The sequence below is a fragment of the Lithobates pipiens genome, unplaced genomic scaffold, assembly GCF_037356315.1.
Source record: "Lithobates pipiens isolate NorthernLeopardFrog02 unplaced genomic scaffold, aLitPip1_a1.2 Scaffold_8, whole genome shotgun sequence".
NCBI classification, from domain to species: Eukaryota; Metazoa; Chordata; class Amphibia; order Anura; family Ranidae; genus Lithobates; species Lithobates pipiens.
This window is the reverse complement of record NW_027507903.1, coordinates 530,607,792-530,624,806: the sequence shown is the minus strand read 5'-3', so window position 1 is coordinate 530,624,806 and position 17,015 is coordinate 530,607,792. Positions and strand designations below refer to the sequence as shown.

The 17,015-nt window shown below is 43.3% G+C and overlaps 1 protein-coding gene across 1 annotated transcript in view; it reads right to left on the bottom strand.

Moving 5' to 3' along the window:
* Positions 1–17,015, bottom strand: part of KCNIP3 (potassium voltage-gated channel interacting protein 3) — a 227,157-nt gene that overhangs the window by 152,818 nt on the left and 57,324 nt on the right. The window contains exon 2 of the mRNA XM_077469519.1: positions 16,477–16,645. Coding sequence (XP_077325645.1) covers positions 16,477–16,645 — 169 coding nt within the window. The remainder of the gene's footprint in view (positions 1–16,476; positions 16,646–17,015) is intronic.

Sequence of the window (17,015 nt, the reverse complement as noted above, 5' to 3'; positions counted from 1 at the left end):
CCCTGACACTGGCTATGAAGGCTGTCCTGAAAGCATGGTCTGTGGCCCTTTCCTTGCGCCCTGTCCCCTCTGGACATATCTTACCACATAACCCCCTCTGGCTCAACACGGCTTTACTGGAGTTTATGTCCATACCTGACACGAATGTCTGGGCACTCAGGGGCATTATATATGTAGATCAGATATGTAAGGGGGGTTAGCTTCAGACTTGAGAGTTGAAGCAAAAGTATGATTTACCAAACTTGCATCTGTTTAGATTTCTTCAACTTAGGCATGCTTTTAATACTCAATCTGAGAACTTGCAAGTGGCTTTCTATACTTTGAATCTGGAGGACTTGCTCAGAGACAAATCTATGGTTAAGCCTTTGCCACTATATACAGTGCATTACTACCTAATGTACATGGGTGACTTGAAACCCTCTGGGCCAGATGGGTTGAGGACTTCCCTACAATGGCTTCAGAGGACTGGGAGGAGGTGTGCACATACTCCTTCTCACAATTATTCTCCACAAGGGACAGACTGATTCAATTTAAAATCATACATAGAATGTATTGCACACCTGCACGACTACATAAAATATACCCAAATATTCCGGATTGCTGTTGGTTATGCGCCACAGCGGACTTCATGCATCTTTTCTGGACCTGTCCACATGTAAATTCCTTTTGGGATGAGGTCACCACCTTATTCTAACAGTTACCACTAGCCAAGTCCTGCTGATGGTGGAGGCATGCCTGTTGAGACTTTTAGAATCTCTGACCAATCGCCGGGTGGTCCGAACCCTTCTAGGATTACTACTATATTATGACGGCAAGGCCATTGTACTCAAATGGAAATACCCTATTGCACCATCCACTCATTTCTGGAAATGTTTAATCAATGCAGCCCTACAATTGTACAAGGCCACTTATCTGTCTAGGGGGTGTGCTAAGAAGCTCCATAAAATGTGGAATATCTGAATGGCGTCTTCAGCTACTAATGCAGAATCTTATGTCTCTGCCACACCAGATGGATGATTTCCTGTGTGACTAGGTTTTGGGAGGAAGGGCATCTCGTTATTGTATTTGCCATTGAAGATTACCTGGTAAAACTCCAGAAAACCAAATTGCATAGTTGGACTGAGCGTACAACTCTGAGGCCGCGTACACACGCGCGGACTGTTCGCCCAACTTTGTCCGCTGAACAGTGTTTCAGCGGACAGTCCGCTCGTGTGTGGGCTTCAGCGGACAGTTTCAGCGGACAGTCTGACGAACAAAGTTTTTCGGAATTTCCGTAAAACTGTCCGCTGAAACTTGGTTTGAGCGGACAGTCCGCTCGTGTGTAGGCTTGTTCGTCAAACTAAGTTCCGCGCATACTCAGAAAGGATTTACACGCCGAAGGTTGCATTGCAGTGTATAGGACGTCGTTTTCTAGTCCCGTCGTACATGCCGTTCACGTCATCGCGCACGGTTTCAGCGGACTGTTCGTTCATCGTGTGTGGTCAAGTCCGTTCATGCTAATTTTGAGCGGACTGTTTGTCAAACTGTTTGACGAACAAGGTTGGGCGAACAGTCCGCGCGTGTGTACGCAGCCTTAGTAGTTTTAGTCTTGCTTTTACTGTTTTAATGTTTGTTGTCTAGAGTCTGTCTCTGAGGCTGGGTATGCCCAAGAGGCTCTGTTTTGTAATATTAAAACTACAATAAAAATAATAATAATAAAAAAAAAAGCTATTAACAGCTTTATGGAACAAGCAAGGTCCATAAAGAAATGGATGAGCGAATTTCCTGACCTCAACACTATAGAACAGTGCTGATTACTGCAGAGACTTCAAGCCAGGCCTTCTCGTCCACAACAGTGCCTAACCTCACAAATGCGATTCTGGAAGAATGGTCAAACATTCCCATAGACACACTCCTAAACCTTGTGGACAGCCTTCCCAGAAGAGTTGAAGCTGTTATAGCTGCAAAGGGTGAGCCAACTCAATATTGAACCCTACAGACTAAGCCCCTGTACACACGGTCAGACATTCTGCCAACCAAATCCGTTGGATTTTGTCCGATGGATTTTGTCCGACGGATTGTGTCCAAAACTGTTGCATACACACGGTCGGACCAAGTTGTCAGAAAATCTGATCGTTCAGAACGTGATGACGTTATTTCGTTACGACGGGACTACATTCAGGCTAGTAGCCAATAGATTTGGTGTAGGAATTTGATCTGAGCATGCGTGGCACTTTGTCCGATCGGAATTCTCTACACATGATCGGAGTATGTCCGATCGGACCAGTTTGTCCGAAAATATTTCCAACAAGTTGGAAAATTGGGTCCGACGGATATTCCGACGGAATCAGTCCGATGCATACCACACACAATCGGATTATCCGACAACACGGTCCGATAGGACACATTCCGACGGATTCTCTGACCGTGTGTACAAGGGCCAAGACTGGAATGCCATTAAAGTTCATGTGCATGTAAGGGCAGGCGCCCCAATACTTTAGATAATATAGTGTATATGGAGTTCAATTTATGTTATCAATTTGCTAATGACATCTTTAATACCAAATAACTTAAAATACTTGTGAAAGAAAAAAACAAACAGAGGTTCTGATGCTTACCCATCATCCTCACAGCTAAAAAAAAAAAGGTTTGGCTGGAGTTGGGCTTTAAACCTAAGTCTCTGGGGTTGATTTACTAAAGGAGAAAATACTGCACACTTTGCAAAGTGCAGTTGTTATATAGCCTAGTAAATGAGCAGAAGTTCTGCTAACTTACACCATCCAGTCATATGCAAGCAAAAATACATTTTTTTTTTTCCTTGCATGTGATTGGGTACTGCTTGCAAAGTGAAACCTTACCTCATTTACTAAGCTCTGGAGCAACTGCACTTTACAGTGGATTTGCCTTTAGTAAATCAACCCTTCTGTGTCTGAGAGAGTCAGTACTATTTCATCACAGTAATGCATTATAAAATTTAAATGAAATTAATGAAATTTTAACTCAGAAGCACTTTATGGAACAGTTAAGCTAAGCTACTCAATACCTTAAGTTATTAATGCAATGCTTATGTTAAAATACATTTTATGTGACTTTCATATTTTGTAAATGCTTGACATGTATTTTTTGGAGTTGCATTTAACTTAGAGATGTGTAGACTAGCCACTAGAAGGAGCTTTGTATTTTCAATTGCAACCGTTTAAGACACAATGGGGTTATTTACTAAACCTAAAGAGTGCAATATCTGGTGCAGCTCTGCATTGAAACCAATCAGCTTCCAGGTTTTACTGCCAAAGCTTAAAGGGGTTATAAACCCTCATGTTTTTTAACCTTTATGCATAGTAAAAAACACCTGGCAGTCACCGGCCCCCTAGCCTCCACGTTTTACTTACCCGAGCCCCTTCATCTCCTCGGCGGGGACGCGTTGTCCCTCTCCCTACTACGGGGTCCTGGCTCTTGATTGGATAGTTTGATAGCAGCGCAGCCATTTTCTCCCGCTGCTGTCAATCAAATCCAATGACGAGGGCGCCGGAGGGAGGGGCCGAGTTTGGTATTCCTGTCTGTGGACGCAAATGCTGGACTCTGGAGCGCACCTGCAAGGTAACCCCCTCGGGAGAGCACTTCTCATAGGGGGGTTATCTGACACGGGGAGGTGCCGCAAGAGCCGCCGGGGACCCCAGACGAGTAGGATCGGGGGCCACTCTGTGCAAAACGAGCTGCACAGTGGAGGTAAGTATGACATGTTTGTTATTTAAAAAAAAATTAAAAAAAATATACTTTACAATCACTGTAATTGAGCAAGCTGAGGTTAGAAGCTGATTGGCTGACCAATCCAGGGATATCGTTACCAAATTTGCTACGGGAATTTGAGAGATATGGGAAGCTTTCCAATATGAAAATCAATTTCACCAAATCAGAAGCTATGGGTCTCATGTTGCCGCCCCGATTGCTGTCTGCTCTACAATCCTCCTTCCAATTTAAATGGACATCTACCGCCCTGACTTACCTCGGGACTAAAATCCCCTCGGACCTGTCGGACCTCTTTGAAAAGAATTTCCCCCCCCTCCTTGCTGGGGTGAGGCTGCTTCTGGACTCATGGCGGAAGGGGATCCATTCATGGTTTGGTAGGTGCAATCTGTTGAAAATGTGCATTTTGCCCAAATTTTTGTACCTTTTTCAGGCACTACCGATTAGGATTCCGCCCATGTACTTTAAACAGGTCCAGACCTTGTTTACTCGTTTCGTCTGGGCACAGAAGCGGCCTCGGGTACCTCGATCCCAACTCTCCCTACCGAAATCCTATGGGGGGTTGGCACTTCCTGACGTTAAACAATACTACTCTGCCGTACACTTGGGCAGGATTCTGGATTGGGGTCGTAATCTTGATACTAAACTATGGGCACAAATTGAACAACAGTGCCCCTTTCCGCTGAAAACAGCTCTCTGGTGCCTCGAGGCACTACCACGAGCGGTGAAATCTCACCCCCTCATAGGTACCACGGTCTCTCAAGGTGCAAAGGCGGCGTTGCAACATTCTCTGACGACCACGGCGTCCCCGCTAACTCCGATCTTAGGTAACCCCTGTTTTGCACCTGGACTATCTCGGGCAGGTTTTCGACCGCTATGGGACTCCGGTCTTTTTATGGCCTCTCACTTTGTCAGGGGGGATGGCTGGACTTCCATCCCGGATCTTGTGGACCCTTCAGGCCCGTATGGTCTGCATTTTTGGAGCGCCTGCCGCCTGCATCACTTTCTCCATTCTCTCCCGAACCCTCTAGACTATACCAGACCGCTCACTACTTTTGAAGAATACTGTTCTGACACTGAGCCGATCTCCCGAATCCTTTCTAAAATGTATGTGCTACTTAATACACCTACACAACCACCACACATCGCGAGTCTCGCTAAGTGGGAAGCGGACCTGGGCCGCACTTTTACGCAACCACAGGTTAATAACATACTGCGCTTCGCTTTGCGATCCTCGCTTTGTACCAAAATACAAGAGACGAATTACAAAATTCTTGTGCGGTGGTACCTGACGCCCAGTCGCCTCCACCTTATCTATCCGGACGCATCTGAGTACTGCTGGCGCTGTCGTGAGGGGCGGGGTACGATTTTTCACGTTTTTTGGTCCTGCCCTAAGCTTTCGGAGTTCTGGGCCGCAGTCCGGACCATATCTCAGAAATTTACCGAATGGCGAATCCCTAATGACCCGGCCTTTTTCTTACTACATGTTTCGGACATACCTCCTAAGGCATACGCACGATCGATTCTACGTCACTTAACGAATGCGGCCAAGTCCTGTATCCCCTTGCTATGGAAACAAGAGACGCCGCCTTCAGCGGCAATGTGGGTAAAGAGGGTGGAGGATATAAACAAAATGGAAGACCTGGTGCTTACAGCTCAGGATCGGCAGGAGACGTATCGTAAGACTTGGTCCCTCTGGAACGTGTTTGTGTACTCGGATGAGGGCAAAACCTTATTTGGCCGCTAATTTGCTGCCCACTGGGGTCTGACGTACCGCGCAGGCGAGGCCAATCCCGCCCTACCCCCCCCCCTCCCCTCCCCTTTTCACCTTACTTCTTCCTCCCCACCCCCCCCCTGCCCCTCCCTTCCTTTTCTCCCTTTTCTTTGTTATTTTTTCACTTTCCTTTCCATTTTCACTCTCTTTTTTGGCCGCGACTCCGAACATGCTTCCAATGACCTTGTGCCGAAGTGTTAAGTCAGGCTTCGCCGTAATTGCTTCCTATGCAGAAGCGGGGACATCTTGGCCGGCCCTGGCCAGGGGGATTTAGTCTCCGAGGCCAGCAGATAAGCCATGGTTTCCTGATAGTCTATAGGTTCCTTTGCCATTACTTATACCACATGTTTGTGAGGCTGCGACCTCTTTTGTCTCTTCTGTTATGTTTGCTGTTGTTTGTTTTGGGGTTCTCCCAATGTATGTCTTTATTGTTCAAAATTCTAATAAAAATTATATTTGTAAAAAAAAAGAAGCTGATTGGCTACCATGCTCAGCTGTGCCAGATTCTGAGTGCACCAGCTTTAGTAAATCTCCTCCAGTATACACCACATAAGGAGTGCATTGTTTTAAGTCATGTCAACCATGTATACAGATTGGCCATTGTTTTAAACTGGTGATAGATTACATACCTTTTTTCATGTATCAACAAACATTATGGGGTTTGTTTACTAATGGCAAATAGACTATGGACTTTGCAAAGTGAAGTTGCTCCCGAGCTTAGTAAATGAGCAGAAGCTCTACCGATTTCCATCATCCAATGATATGAAAGTAAAAATGCTGTTTTTTTCCTTACATGTGATTGGGTAGGGTTGCCACCTCATCCCTTTAAAACCAAACGCATATTAATTACACAGGTTCCGTGGCTGATTGAGATGGTAATTAAACTCACTTGGTGCCTTATATGCATTAAATTAGCCTCAGAACCTGTGTAATTCATATGTATTTGGGTTTAAAGGGATGAGGTGGCAACATCAATGGGTATTTTTTGCAAAGTGAAGATTTACCTTATTCACTAAGTTCAGGAGCAACTGCACTTGCAGAGTGCACAGTAGGAGTGGGCCCACTGTTTGAGTTGAACATAGGTCCGACTTGAATATTGGGTGTTCACTGAACACACGAACAAATGGGGCGTTCGGCAGGGAGTTTGCCTGCCGACGAGCACCCCATAATGCACTGCGCTCTCACAGTGCATTGATTGCTGATGATTGGCCAAAGCATGCATCTGACCTGTATGCTTTGGCCAATCATAGCACAATGCACCCTGGTACCCTGACTTTGGCTAATCATGGCTCAGTGGCTCAGTTCACACCCCACACTATATAAAGCTGCTTACACGGCACCCATTTGTAATATGTGGGGACTGGAGATTAGGCAGGGTAGTTAGTGGATTGTGTGTTCAGTCAGTTTAGTGGAGCCAGTGTAGTGTAGTGTTGTGATGAATAACACAGTGTAGTGGTGCCACTGAACTGTTGGTGTGTACAACACTTCTGTGTCACCCCACTGATCCAATTTCTTTTTTTCAGAGAATTATTTTTTCTTTTATAATTTTTTTTTGCAGCATCAGGTTCTGTTGCTGCATTATTAGTACTCCCACCTTTTTGCTTTATTTTTATTTTATTTTATTTTAATTATTATATATATATATATATATATATATATATATATATATATATATATATATATATATATATATATTATTTTTTTTTTTTTTTTTTTTTTTAATTTGCCACATCAGCAGCATTAACACTATTTAGGGCATAATTGCTGTTCCTCCATTCCTTCTGTGTCACCGCTTTTTTTTTTTTTTTTGGCTTACTTAATTTTTTTTACATTTATTTTATTTATTTTTTCAATACATTTTATTAAGGTTTTGTAAGTTTACAAAAAGACAAAAAGGTACAGGTAGTATATCACAGAGTCTTCAGTGTGAACCAATAAAACAGAAACCAAGTATATGACATTACATGCGTAGACTTAAACATGTATGTTGCATCGGAAATAAAGAATATAGGCAGAGTGTCTCAACGAGTCGGCTGTAGGTTGATATTTTATTTTTATTTTTTAGCAACAGCAGTAATATACAATTTATAGTGCACCAAGCACAAAAGTATTGCACTCAAGCACCATATTTCCATCCCACACTCTATAATAAAAAAGTTCTAAAAGTCCCCCCAAAAAATCTCCATCATGTCCAAAAGGCCAACAAGGAAAGACAGACGCTCACAGGCCACTAAAAAAGCAGCCTCTGTGTCCATGATGCATCCTCTGCAGGCGAGCATGCTTGTCCTCTTTTTTCAGTGCTGGCTGTATTATTGAGCCACAAGATGAAGAAGAGTTGGTGGAGTGGATAACTAAGCTGTCCTCGTCCTCCTCATCATCTATCACCTAGGCTCATACTATTTTGTCTTCCACCGCAGCTGTCAAAGCAGCCTATTCCCCAGGCTCATTGTCCACATCTACTATAGTAGCCCATTATGTGACACTTACCTGCAGAAGAAGCCCACAATGTCTCCGTCTTCCTTGCTAGTAGCAAGCGTTCATTCTTCACCCCTCTTCCTTCCGGGGCCACGATCTCCGGCTCTATGACTTTTCGGAGTTGTGTGACGTTATGTCACGTCACTCCTGCACATGCGCGGGGAAGCTGCCCTTAATGGCATTACCCAAGCTAGAAACGGCACAGCATGCCCTTACTGTACAGCTTTTAGGTTTGTTAAAGATTGGGTACTAAAAATCCCCCCTAATGTTACTAATGCCCTGTACATACGGTCAGACTTTCTGCCGGAAAATGTGCGATCGGATCATGTTGTCAGAAAATACGAGCATGTGTGGGCTCCATCTGACTTTTTCTGTCCGAATTTCCAACACACAAAGTTTGAGAGCTGGATCTAAAATTTTCCGACAACAAAATCCGATCATTTATATTCTGATCACGTGTAGACAATTCCGACGGACAAAGTGCCACACATGCTCAGAATAAATTGCGAGAAGAAAGCTATTGGCTACTGCCCTCTTTTTACCCCCTTTGTACGTGATATACTCCACCTCGTTCTGAACGATCAGATTTTCCGACAATTTTGTGCGACCGTGTGTATGCAAGACAAGTTTGGGCCAAAATCCATCTGAAAAAATGTGACGGATATTGTCGTCGGAATGTCCGACTGTGTGTACAGGGCATTAGAATGGGCATTGCATGGTTCCTGTCTTCAAGAACTACTGTGCTTGAAGAATCTTTTGCATCTGACAATGGGTGTACCTAGAGCTTGCTCAGTGCTTCCCTGTGAGCTGCCCCTACATCTCAACTGTGTCCTTTAATGATGTAGGGACTGACAGATGGAACCACAGCACAAAGCGAGGGTCCAAGCATGCAGCACTCCAAGAAGTATACAGAATACAGAAGAATCTTTGACATTGTCAGGACAAGGTCCTTTAGTACAGTGACAGCTGATTGGTTCCCTTATGGGGGGGGGGAACAATACACCCACAGCCAATCCCCCCCGGTTGGTCGGGTTACCTGCCAACCCCTCCCCATGAGTCGGTTGGCCTTGCGCTTACCCCGGGAGGCGACTTCTTGTGTGTCTCCTCACAGCGGCCATGCATCTCCTCCCTCTTCCTCTCTCCTCCTCCTAGGCCAATAGGATCGCTTCCCCTTTTAGCCAATCAGAAAACAGGTCTCAAGACCTGCTTCCTGATTGGCCAGAAGGAGAATCAGTGTGAAATTGGGGAATGTTCATTTGCTATTTTGCTATTGTCACAAAACTGGGTGGGGTCAGAGCGCAGCGTCCGCCCAAAATTCATACCATGCCCTTATCCCAAGCATGCAGCCCGGCAGGTCAGGTAAGGGGGAACAGTGAGCGCCCACCCCTCCTGGACCATACCAGACCACATGCCCTTGACATGTCGTGTGCCCCCCCCACCCCAAAGCACCTTGTCCCCATGTTGATGGGGACAGGGGCCTCTTCCCGACAACCCTAGCTGTTGGTCGTTGGGCTCTGCGGGCGGGTGCTTATGAGAATCTGGAAGCCCCCTTAAAGTGATTATGACCCTATGTTAATGTTTATGAGGTACATTGTACCCCTACACATTCACTCCAAAAAAAGTGTCAAAAATAAAAACAGGACACAGGTTTTTGACAGGTTTCCTCAGCACACAAGTCACACTGCAACTTCTATTCAAATGAATGGGCTCTCATAGGGAATCATTGATTTTGAATAGAGGCAGAGAAATGCTGCTGAAAGCTAGCGTGGCTAAACGTGCATTAACACCAATACAGAATGCTACTAAAAACACATTTTTACAGATGGTGGTGTGTCCTTTTCCTAATTGGGCGTCCCTCGTTCCCATCTCAAAAAGTCGGGAGGTATGGACTTGCAGCAGAGAATGAATAGTCACACTCAAGCCTTTGAATTTGAATACTTCTGCATGAGCTTAGCTGTTATGAGAATGAATATCACATAAACAATGCTTACTGCATTTGTAGATTTTTTAGTGATATGTTTTGTGTCCATTATAAATAGAGATTAGTGGACCTGTTTCTAGGTTAGAAAATGGCTCACCAAACCCCTATAATAGACCTTATGTTCAAGTAGGAATGTTATCACATGTACCCATTGGTGTAATCCGAACACATATATTAAAGCAATATTAAACCTCAAACCAAAAATGTAATGGACAGGTAGCGTCACTTAGCATACAGCAGTTTTTTTTGTTTCTAGAAACTTGTGCCTTCACAACACTATGCTAAAATCTTAGCTGACTTTTTGCTTTAGGTAGAGCCTTGAACTAACCAACACATCCTATGGCGCCACCTGCTGCCATTTAAGAAGTATAACATCACACTAAAAAAGAATATATTTGAAGGTTGTTAGATTTTGGCTTATTGTTATATAGTAACATTTGCATATCTGTTTCTCTTAAATCTTCTAAAACATGTAAAACATATTACATAAAACCTACAGTGGGAAAATATGTAGGCTTCCATTGCTCAACTTTAATTTGAAAACGGTAGTTGCCAGGCTGTTAAAGTGGTTGTAAACCCTTACAGACCACTATTTGCTACAGGTAAGCCTATAATAAGGCTTACTTGTAGCTACCCAGGATATCTTCTAAACCTGCAAGGTTTACGAGATATCCACTGTATTTGCATGTGTTAACGTCATCGGCACTTGTGCACTGAAGCAATGTACGTATGTGCTGTTGCTTCAGTGAGTGTGCTGTTACCGCGCACACGTGCAGGCGTGACGTCATCACGGCTCCATCCAATCACAGAGCCGGAGCCGCGATACCCGGAAGTAACCCCTGGGAGTGATGTTGCCGGCCGGTGATGTGTACGGGCACCGCGGCGAGGGCTTCAATTTCAGGTGAGTATTAATTAATGAGCTAGTATGCTATGCATACTAGCTCATTATGCCTTTGTCTTGCAGGTGTTAGTTTTTGTCTTTCAAAGTGGGTTTACAACCACTTTAAGCCATTGACTAAGCAGAACAGGTTGACGTTTAGAAGATCTGATATTGCTCTGACTTCACTAGCTGCATTCGTATTTATTGTCAGTTATTTACAAAGCGCCGAGGCCATAGACAGCAGGGCAGCTAGCATTTTCAAAAGGAGGTTGTCAATGGCAATCTCTATATTTCTCTCAATACAGGTCTCATTTAAAGTGGATGTAAACCCAATTCATAAAATTTGAGCTGGGCAAATATATCTGTAGTGTTTTCTTATCTCTCTCCAAAGCACTAAGTCCCGTGTGTTTCCTCTGTTCCATAGCTGTTATCAGCCTAATAACTTCTGACAAGTTTTCAGAGATGGGAGATAAAAGCAGCCTAAAGGTTGTGTAGTGGGAGGTTGGAGGTAGGTAGATTAGCAGAGAGCTGCTCAATTCAAAGCAGAGCTCTGCACATTAGTTCCTTCCTTTACCAATATGGAGAGGGGGTGTGTGCCTTTCTCCAATCAGCTATCTTTGCTGTATGCCAATAATCCACTCCCAGTGCTGAACTGGAAGAGAAAATCTGTAACAAAATGTGCACTTTCTAAAGGATATCTAAATGATATATAAAGCTGAAGACAGCAGATATACATGTAATACTTATGTAGGGTGACTTGTTTCATCTCTGTGTATCATCTGAGGCTGTTCACTTCACTGGGTATATGCGAGGGTTTACATCCACTTTAACCACTTAAAGACCACCCACCGCATATATACTGCGACAGGGCGGCTCTATTGCGTGAAACAACATATCTGTATGTTGTTTCCTGCTATAGATACTGTGGGCGCAAGGGCCGCCGGAGGCACCCGCACCCATGGAGGAGGAGCCGAAGCACGTGCCCGGTGGACCAGATGTCCACCGGGCACGTGATTGCTCCACAGAAAGGTAGAATGGGGACACTAGTGTAGTGTACACTACAATTTTTCTCAATAAATCTACTTGTCCATGCAGGCCGAAGTGACAGTGTCTCTGCAAAGGCCCCCTCCAACTCCTGATACACACCTTACCAGTGACCAGTACCAATTGCTAGGCCTGTCACATGACTGAAGGACTGATGCCATTATCTCCCTGGTCTCTGACACTGCTGATTTCAGTGCCAGTTGCAATAAAGGAAGAAGCAAGGATAGGAAGGGCTGGCCAGATGAATAGAACAGGGCCGGTTGAAGGCACTTTGCAGAGTCACGTTTCCATGAAGGGGTATTTCACATTTAAAGTGGTTGAAAACCCTTACATATACTCAGTGAAGTGACTGGCCTCAGGTAATATACAGAGATGAAACAAATCCTCCTACATAAGGTGCACCTGTTTATCTGCAGTAATCGACATTAAAGCAACTTTGACATGACTTTCAGGGAATGCCTGGGTAATCTTCCTGTAATATCGGATCCAAATCAATAAAGATGAGGATCCGACTTGGAGGCGAGTTCCATTAAAGTCTATGTGCACAAGTAGGATAGAAGTCATCTTAAAGTCTTTAGTAGTGCTAATTAAGACAGCTCTCATTGACTAAGATGGGATTTCAAATGTCATGCGACTTGGGGTCTCACAAGTCGAAACCCAAGTCGCGGCAGTGTGAACTGAGCTTAAATGTTTCTAAATATAAAATAAAGGCTATTGGACTTGGTTATAATTAGTGCCAACTTAGTGGTTAGGTTAGAATATGTACTGTTCCCATGGTCTTTTGGGGCCCACCCTGAATCTGATTTAATGATATGTATATGGTTTCACTTCCTCCCAGTTTAACCCAATTGTGCATCAATAAAGTATGTTTAGCATTAAGTAGTAGAAATCATGTTCACAAACCTTATTGTGTTATGTTTTTGTTTTACTATTTTTGAGTAGAGCAGGGGTCTCCAAACTTTTTAAACAGAGGGCCTGTTTATTGTCTTTTAGGCTTCGGGGGGAACACACTGTGATCGGTTGGAGTAGAGGTTACCCCAGCATCAGAGGAAGTAGAAAATGCCCCAGACATGGTGGTCAGTGGAAGTAAAAAAAAACATAACGCCTATAGAATAGTGCCCCATCATTGGACCGCATCATTAGTATCAGTGGGAGTAATAGGACCCCATTATTGGTGTCAGTGGGAGTACAGGCATACCCCACTTTTAAGTACACAATGGGGTTTATTTACTAAAGCTGGAAAGTGCAAAATCAGGCTCACTTCTGCATAGAAACCAATGAGCTTCTAGCTCCAAAGCTACCAAAGCTTAAATGAACAAGCTGGGGTTAGAAGCTCATTGGTTTCTAGGCATAAGTGAGACTGATTTTGCACTTTCCAGCTTTAATAAATAAACCCCATTGTGTACTTAAAAGTGGGATATGCCTGTAATAGGACCCCAATAAATGTCAGGTTTAAAGGACAAATACTGAACATCTGACAAATAAACATGTTTTTGGTTTCAAGAGACATTTGCGTTATTGGGATGAGCCTTAGAATATTCATGTCACCAAAGCTCCACCTTGTGGCTACTGTAGGGTGCTGCTGCTGTTTTAAGATCTATAAAAAGGTATGCACATCCTGTGTTACACTTTGGGCCGATATACACGGTTCAACAGAGTTGCCTTAACTGACCATCTAAAGGCCCATTGGGTCTTCTTATGCAGAGGCTGGCCAGTGCTTGCTCAAAGCTTGTATTTCGTTTTATGATAAAGACAAAGAATAATGCACACTTCGTACATCTCAGCTTGCGCATGAAATGGATGATAATAGCACATGATGTGTTGTTATTACAGCTTGTTCTCCTGTAGAAATAATTGCAGATTTAATGAACACTGTGCATATATACAGAATCCCTCACACTAAGCATTGGATACATTTTAATATGCTAAATATGTAGAAACACCCACAAATACTTCATGTTTGCATTAAAATTGCATATGATATATTTTTCTGTTTCAATAAGTACAGTGAGGAAAATAATTATTTGATCCCCAGCAGATTTTGTAAGTTTGCCCACTTACAAAAAAATACATGATACCAATGTTATAAATTAAGTTGCAGTTCAGTGAGGAAAATACATATTTAATTCCCAAGCAAAACATGACTTAGTACTTGGTGGAGAAACTCTTGTTGGCAAGCACAGAGGTAAGACAATTCTTGTAGTTGGTTACTAGGTTTGCACACATCTCAGGGGAGTTTGGTATACTCTTTTTTACAAATCTTTTCTAAATCCTTAAGGTTTCCTGGCTGTCTCTTGGCAACTGGAAGTTTCAGCTCCCACCATAAATTTTCTATAGGATTAAGGTCTGGAGACTGGCTAGGCCACTCCATGACCTTTATGCACTTTTTCTCGAGCCACTCCTTTATTGCCTTGGCAGTATGTTTTGGGTCATATTCATGCTGAAAGACTGATCTATGACCCATCATCAGTGTTCTGGCTGAGGGAAAAAGGTTCTCATCCAAGATTTTACAATACTTAGCCCCGTCCATTGGCCCCCCAATGCGGCAAAGTCACTCTGCACCTGTAACAGAGAAACTGCCCCAAAGAGTCTTAATGCTTAACTGTAAGGATGTTTTCTTAGGGTCAAAGTCAGCATTTTTCTCCCTCCAAACATGGCAGATCCCCCTCCTCAACAAGGCACATGTACAGTCATTCTAATGAACATCTAAATGATTCAGAGGAGGATTGTGAGAAAATGCTGTGGTCAGATGAGACCAAAATTAAGCTCTTTGGCATTAACTCGACTTGCCATGTTTGGAGGAAGAAAAATGCTGACTATGACCATAAGAACACGATCCCTACAGTCAAGCACAGAGGTGGAAACATGATGCCTTGGGTGCTGTTTCTCTGCTGAAGGAACAGGCTGACTTTGCCACATTGAGGGGCCAATGGATGGGGGCCATGTATTGTAAAATCTTGGATGAGAATGGTCTTCCCTCAGCCAGAACACTGAAGATGGGTCGTGGATGGGTCTTCCAGCATGACAATGACCCAAAACATACCGCCATGGCAACAAAGGAGTGGCATAAGAAGAAGCACATTTAGGTCATGGAGTGGCCTAGTCAGACTCCAGACCTTAATCCTATAGAAAGTTTATGGAGGGAGCTGAAACTTCCAGTTGCCAAGAAACAGCCAAGAAACCTTAGGGATTTAGAGAAGATCTGTAAAGAAGAGTGGACCAAAATCCATCCTGAGATGTGTGCAAACCTGGTCACCAACTTAGTTCTGATGGGGACATCTGATGTAAAGGGGAACTCTGATGGGGACATCTGAAGTAAAGGGGGACTCTGATGGGGACATCTGATGTAAAGGAAGACTCTGATGGGGACACCTGATGTAAAGAACGACTCTGATGAGGTCACCTGATTTCTAGGGGGATGCTGATGGGGACACCTGTTGTGAAGGGGGACTATGATTGGGACACCTGATGTATAGGGGGTTATGGTGGGGACACCTGTTGTAAAGGGGGACTCTGATTAGGACATCTGATGTAAAAGGGGGCTATGATGAGTAGACCTTATGTTAACTGGTTTTATTTTATTTTACTTGAAATATGGATGTGATTGGCCTACTGTGATGGGCACAGAGAGGCTGCAATTAATTGGCACAGTGAGGCTGAAATTGATGGGCACAGTGAGGCTGCGTATGATGGGCACAGTAAGGCTGCAACTGATGGGCACAGTGAGGCTGAAATTGAGGGGCACAGTGAGGCTGCATATGATCATATGATGGGCACAGTTTTATCTAGCAGCAATGATACATAATCACCTGATAAAAGGCTATTTACAGTCCTGCATTACTAACAGTTTAATTTTTCAGTTTGTTTGCGCCCCCCCCCACCAAAAAATAAAAAATAAATATGAGCACCAGCTGCTACCAACAAGAAACATCTTACCTCTGTGCTTGCCAACAAGGGTTTCTCCTCCAAATCTGAAGTCATGTTTTGCTTGGGGATCAAATTTATTTTACTCACTGAACTGTAGCTCAATTTATAACATTTGTATCATGTGTTTTTTATGGATTTTTTGGTTGAGGACACCTGATTTATAAGGTGATTCTGATGGGGACACCTGTTGTAAAGGGGGGCTTTGATTGGGACACCTGATGTAAAAGGGTCACCTGCTGTAAAGGGGGTCTCTATCATTTAAAATGCACCTATGATAAAAATGCTAGACTCCTTACTTCTTTGTAAGTAGGTGAAACTTACAAAATTTGCAAGATAATCAAATAATTATTTTATCAACTGTATATTCAATATTTTCAAGTAGATGCCAATTGAATATACAAATATTGGGTCGTGCATATATTATTACAGTCATATAGAGTGGAACGTTATATAATATACAGTATATTCTATATTTTCAACATATATTTTGAACATGTACAAGTGAATCATGAAATTTAGATTTGCCAATAAGTGCTTGGAAATAGGAAAAACTAACTGGCTACATTTGTAAAAGTCAGAAATTCAACAGAAGGTCTGAGTTACATTATATTACAATACAATAATGTTACAATACATTAAAATCAGATATTCATTTTGGTACATTTTTATTACCTGGACCTTGTGGTGATGTACTGGAAAGTATCCACTTAACCAGGCAGCACTTCATCAGAGTTCTGCGGGTGAGACGTGGCCTCTGCCACTTCACTCCATCCTTCTTCTCGGGGGAAGTTTGCCCAGGGTCTCCAAGTAAACTGCCATCGTTCTCCTTAATGTCATCTTGCTGCACATAGACATAAAGATACTGCACGTCAGCTGGGATTGCAAGTGGTATTATATCATTTATATTTATACATCTATCATGTGGGCCTAATTCCTAAAAGGTGTACATGCCTGTGCAGGGCCATATTTACCCACACAGGGATGCACCGTTACCATTACACCACTCTCATCAAAGCCCTTTCATCCATTTTTCACCAGCTCTTTTTTACAGGTAGTTCCCTACTTCACCCCCCTCTCCCTCCATCTAATAACGTACTTAACCCCTTCATGCTTGACACTTGTTGCTAACAAGTTAAAATCAGTATTTTTTGCTAGGAAATTTACTAAGAACCCCCAAACATTATATAGATATATTTTAGCAGAGACCCTAG